This window comes from Bufo gargarizans, chromosome 3, assembly GCF_014858855.1.
Source record: "Bufo gargarizans isolate SCDJY-AF-19 chromosome 3, ASM1485885v1, whole genome shotgun sequence".
Lineage (NCBI taxonomy): Eukaryota > Metazoa > Chordata > Amphibia > Anura > Bufonidae > Bufo > Bufo gargarizans.
Window position 1 is genome coordinate 548,079,495 of NC_058082.1, and position 5,646 is coordinate 548,085,140.

At 38.9% G+C, this 5,646-nt stretch overlaps 1 protein-coding gene and 1 pseudogene across 1 annotated transcript; one reads left to right on the forward strand and one right to left on the reverse strand.

Moving 5' to 3' along the window:
- Positions 1-2,705: 2,705 nt before the first annotated feature.
- Positions 2,706-2,803, reverse strand: LOC122933584 (annotated as a pseudogene).
- Positions 2,804-3,692: 889 nt separating this feature from the next.
- Positions 3,693-5,060, forward strand: LOC122931795 (gastrula zinc finger protein XlCGF57.1-like). Its single transcript, XM_044285854.1, has one exon. It carries the CDS (start codon positions 3,693-3,695, stop codon positions 5,058-5,060), a length of 1,368 nt encoding a protein of 455 aa, XP_044141789.1.
- The last annotated feature ends 586 nt before the right edge of the window (positions 5,061-5,646 follow it).

The following is a 5,646-nucleotide window of genomic DNA, read 5'->3' on the forward strand; positions in this document are numbered from 1 at the left end:
TTTTTACCTATTTTATGTTATTTAAAGTCATTTCCCTATCCACATTTGTTTGCAGAGCACTTGCCATGCTCTTAACCACATTTTGACACCATTTGCAACCCTCCAGCCCTTTCCATGACATTTTTACAGCCATTTTAGTGCTCAAAAGTTCAGGTCCCCATTGACTTCAATGGGGTTCGGGTCCCGAACTCAAACTTTTTTCCGAAGTTCGGCCGAACCCGAACATCCAGGTGTCCGCTCAACTCTACAGGGGAGCTGTAACCAACTCCTCCAATCTCATCTCATTGATTGGACTCCAGTTGTCTTACCCCTCACTCAAATTAGCTCTTGGAGATGTCATTAGTCTAGGGGTTCACATACTTTTTCCACCTGCACTGTGAATCTTTAAATGGTGTGTTCAATAAAAACATGGTAACATTTAATTCTTTGTTTGTTATTAGTTTAAGCAGACTGTGATTGTCTATTATTGTGACTTAGATGAAGATCAGATCACATTTTATGACCAATTTGTGCAGAAATCCATATCGTTCCAAAGGGTTCACATACTTTTTCTTGTAACTGTGCCGGGAACACGGACAATCACCGATCCTTACTGCCATCACTGGATCACACCAAATTACAAATAATAGATGGAAATAGGGATAATCTATAATATATTGTCTGGCTTGTTCACATGTTTTACAGTAGATCTTTTATTTCCAGCACCACTATGGGTATCTGTATATAGTTTTATAATGAAGGTCTCCATTCAGAAAGCACCCATAACGGTGTATATACTGTATTCCCAAAATCAACAATTGGACATTTTATTTAAAAATTACCAGAAAGCAGCCCAAAATGTTGCCTTTTTATTTAAATGAATTATTAAGAACAGGAGCTACTGAAGGATAATCTCCCAATTTGGAATTATATAAAACTAAGTTAAAAAGTAAATGACGAAATGGGCTTCATGGTGATTATTATTACTAATATTAATAATTGATTTAGATTCCATCCTGGCACTAGACCAATCTGATATAAAATGGCGTAAATAACCAAATATAGAAAACAGGTTGTACTGATTTTCTAGTGCACCATTATATTTCAAAGCCTCATTTCTCCACCTATAGTAGTTGTCCCCATTGGGTGTCACACCGGTTATCTGCACATTAGTGATCTGACAGCCTCTTTTGGTTTCACTTTGTGTGTTGCTGGTATGTCCACACCTCCTGTTCAGGTGTGGATCATGTGACCTTTACCTCCCCCTATTTAGTCTGACTCTACCCATCACTCCTTGCTCTGGATAGCTTCATTTGGTTTTTTGGTAGAGCTAGAGGTTGGTTCTTGGTGAATTCCTGTTCGTCCATCATCCATCAGCCTCAGAAGTTAAGTGTTCCGCTTGTTGTGTTTTGTATTCCCCCCCCCCACACACACCTTTTGTTGTTTACTAGGCCTCAGTGAGATGCTGGTTCTTTTACCAGGGAAGGAGCGGGTTGTCTCTGCCCTTTCATTACCATTAGGGCATCTGAGGGCCACCAGGGTTTTCTAGGTTCCTGTGTATGGGCATCTCTACCATCGAGAGGTGCCCATACTGATAGGAGTTAGGGCCAGGAGCAGGGTTTTATAGGTGGTGACCCTTTTCCTTCCCTAGCGGTGAGGCCTAGTATATTTTCCTTTCCTTGTTGTCTTTTGGTGTTCTCCCCTACAACGTCCGTGACATTGGGTCCATGTACCAGTCTCTAGGGGCTGTTGGGATCCATGCACCAATCTGTAACTCCTCATCATCCAAAATTAATAAAATAAAATTATTGAGAATACTTAAATATTACTTTATTATAAATCCATTACCAGATCCCTCACATTATTTAGAATGGCAGTCTGTGAGCCACCATCCACTGCACACTTCTGCAATTTCTTTATGAGCTCCGTTCCTAGCTAAGATTTCACCAGTTATATGGAGGATGAGGATCACTAACAGGTAGAGCAGAGAGAAGGCTGAGGCAGGTCTGTTTAATCTTTTTTTATTTTTATTAAAGCCCGAGATGTGCTTTCTACACCCGTGCATCAAAATTGTGCTGCATGCCACACAAAAAAAGTGCACAAGGTCAGGGTCCATCGCATATCCTCTCCATAAGAGAAGGGGCCCCCAATTAACCAATGCCAGTCTCTCCTGGCCAGAATGCTCCTGCTAGGATCTGGGACTAGTGGCCATCCCTCAACTAAAAGCTGGAGAAGCACCAATATTACTCTAGCTTCCACCTGACTGTCACCACCTGTGTTGTCCAAGAGCAAAAATAGGCCAAGGGATTTTGCAGGGGGTGAGGAACCAAATTCCCTCCCATCAGACCTCAGGGAGGAATACCCATAAGCAACCCTGAAAAGTCTTAGTGAAAAACAAAACGTGGAAAGTAAACATAAAATATTACTAAGCAAATGTGCCAGTTACAGCCTGGACATTCCACCAGAATAATAAATTCCTCTTACGCCAAGCCATACAGTTGGTAAAGATAGATGTGAGCATTCTCAAAATGGGGGAAAAAGTGAAGTATGTGCCATCACTCAGTGGGCTCCCATCCCCAGTTATTTCAGGCATCCCAGGGTCACTACTCCTGGGGCACTTCTGCACCTCAAGCTTTCAAACATCTAGGCCCATGGCTTCTATCCGGAGGCCTTTGGTTACCTATCATCGGCACTAATGGCCAAAGGTGTACTCCTTAGTGTCCTCCATGTGGTTCTCTGCTCCACCCATTATAGTGTACCAGATCACCGGGACTGATATGAACAGATACCACACTTGATCTTAGCCAAAAGGCAGAGAAGTGGAAGACGGTCATATTTGAATTCAGTTTTCCTTGAGTCGGCGTTGGAGTACTTTGCACCAAGCATTTCAAATGTCATACATTGTTTGATAAATTTAGCTCATCTTTAAACATAACGCTCTTGTCTAAAACGTTTTCAATGACCCTTGGGCCATTTTTCCTCTGCTTCATTTGCCAAAAGTTGTTCCTTCATCACCAGTAGAAGCGGAGATGATCCCAACTAAGACTAGGACCCCTCTTACTCTGAGCCACATAGCAGTCACATGGTCTGCCGCTATGGTAGTTGCTTTCCATTTATTTTTCAAAAAGAGCAAAAAGTCACATTTTCTAACAACTAACTGCAAACTGCTTCAAATCTCAATTTGGATTTTTTTCTTAAAAAAAATAAAAAAAGTAAAACCCAAGTGCAGGGCTTGATAAATTTCTCCCAACATCTGCAACCACCGAGGTGCACAATATTGTTGTTCTGATGGAGTTTGGGTGTTAGACAGTTGGGAAGCAGGAGCCTTAGGCCAAGAAATTGTATATGAAGTTTACAGACAAATGTAAAGTTGTGAACCTAGTACAAGAGAATAATTTCTACAGTATGTAATGACTAATCAATAAAACTGTCATAAAAAAGATATTGGTACAGAGTAAGCATAACTTTAGCGATCAATGCCAGGTGGCTGCTGCCAATTATGCTTCTACATGTGTTAAACCGAGTTTGCTGACAGATTTCTCTTAATCAATGCATTTAATTTCTTATTAGCAATTAGTATTTTTAACTTTAATAAAAAAAAATTCCGTGTTACTGTTATTTTAAATTTTTGTGTGCAATTAGGAAAAAGAACCTTTTATCATATATATATATATATATATAATTTTTTATTTTTTTTTCCAGGTGAAGACTGGATGAAAGGCTCCCAAGGTCATCTAATTGTAACTCAAAACATAGAATCATATAATCAATCACAGCTTGGCAATAACCCAACTGGACATAATCTGGGTGAGATGTCTGCTAGTTCTGAATATGGGATAGATTTGAAAAATAATTTAAATCTTTCTGTGCACAAAGAAATTCAGAGAGATGAACGACCCTTTTCATCTTCAGAAAGAGAGAAAATGTTTAATGTGTTATCAAGTTTTCCTCAACATCAGAGAAATTCCACAGGAGAGAAGCCTTATTCATGTTCAGAATCTGAGAAAACTTTTTCGGGGAAATCAAGTCTTCTTCAACATCTCAGAATTCACACAGGAGAGAAGCCATTTTCATGTCAGGAATGTGGGAAGTTGTTTAAGCGTAAATATCATCTAGAACGACATATGAGAAGTCACACAGGAGAGGAGCCATTTTTATGTACAGAATGTGGGAAGTGGTTTAAGAGTCAACAGTATCTTAAGATACACCTGAGAACTCATACTGGAGAGAAGCCATATTCCTGTTCTGAATGCGAAAAATATTTTATTGACAAAGCTTGTCTTGTTAAACATCTCCGAATTCACACAGGGGAGAAGCCATTTTCATGTTCTGAATGTGGGAAGTGTTTTAGTAGAAAATCACGTCTTGAGGAGCATCAGAGAATTCACACGGGAGTGAAGCTATTTTCATGTTCAGAATGTGAGAAATATTTTAATGTAAAATCAAGTCTTGTGAAACATCAGATAATTCACACAGGACAGAAGCGATTTTCATGTTCTGAATGTGGGAAGTGCTTCAGTCAAAAAACATATTTTGACATACATCAGAGAATTCACAAAGGAGAGAAGCCATGTTTATGTACTGAATGTGGAAAATGTTTTACTCAAAAATCAGGTCTTGTGAGACATCTGAGAACTCACAGAGGGGAGAAGCCATTTTCATGTCTTGAATGTGGGAAGTGTTTTAGTACAAAATCAAATCTTGAGGTGCATCAGAGAATTCACACGGGAGTGAAGTCATTTTTATGTCCAGAATGTGGGAAATATTTTATTGAGAAATCAAGTCTTGTGAAACATCAGAGAATTCACACAGGAAAGAAGCCATTTCAATGTCCTGAATGTGGGAAGTGCTTCAGTCAAAAAACATATTTTGACATACATCAGAGAATTCACAAAGGAGAGAAGCCATGTTTATGTACTGAATGTGGAAAATGTTTTACTCAGAAATCAGGTCTTGTGAGACATCTGAGAACTCACACAGGGGAGAATCCATTTTCATGTACTGAATGTGGAAAGTGTTTTACTGAGAAAACAAATCTTGTGAGACACCTGGGAAGTCACACAGGAGAAAAGCCATTTTAATATACAGAATGTAGGAAACGTTTTAGCTATAGATCAAGTATAGTTAGATATCTGAAAACTCTTATGAGGGAGTACCCCATTTCCTTAACTGTGATGTCTACAATACCCCACTCCCTGAACAATGACCTCCAGAGTATCCCGCTGCCTTAACAGTGACCTCCACAGTGGCTCACCCCCTTAACCACTTCCATACCGGGCCATTTACCCCCTTCCTGACTAGGCCTAATTTTGAAAATCTGACGTGTCACTTTATATGGCAATAACTTTGGAACGCTTTTACTTATTCAAGTCATTCTGAGATTGTTTTCTCATGACACATTTATTTATAAAAAAATCCAAAAGTTACCGAAAACTTGAAAAAATTCACTGTTTTCTAAATTTTAAGCTCTCTGCTTTCAAGACAGATAGTGATGCCTCATAAAATATTTATTAATTAACATTCCCACTATATCTACTTTATGTGGGCATCATTTTGGTATTGTCATTTTATTTTTTAGGGTGTTAGAAGGTTGGAAATTTTCTTAACATTTTCAAAAATTCTAAAAGTCAAATTTTTTAAGGACCAGTTCTGTTCTGAAGTCACTGT

What these genes read in the sequence shown, in the direction of transcription:
- LOC122931795 (XM_044285854.1), top strand. Translation starts at nt 3,693, where the DNA reads ATGAAAGGCTCCCAAGGTCATCTAATTGTAACTCAAAACATAGAATCA.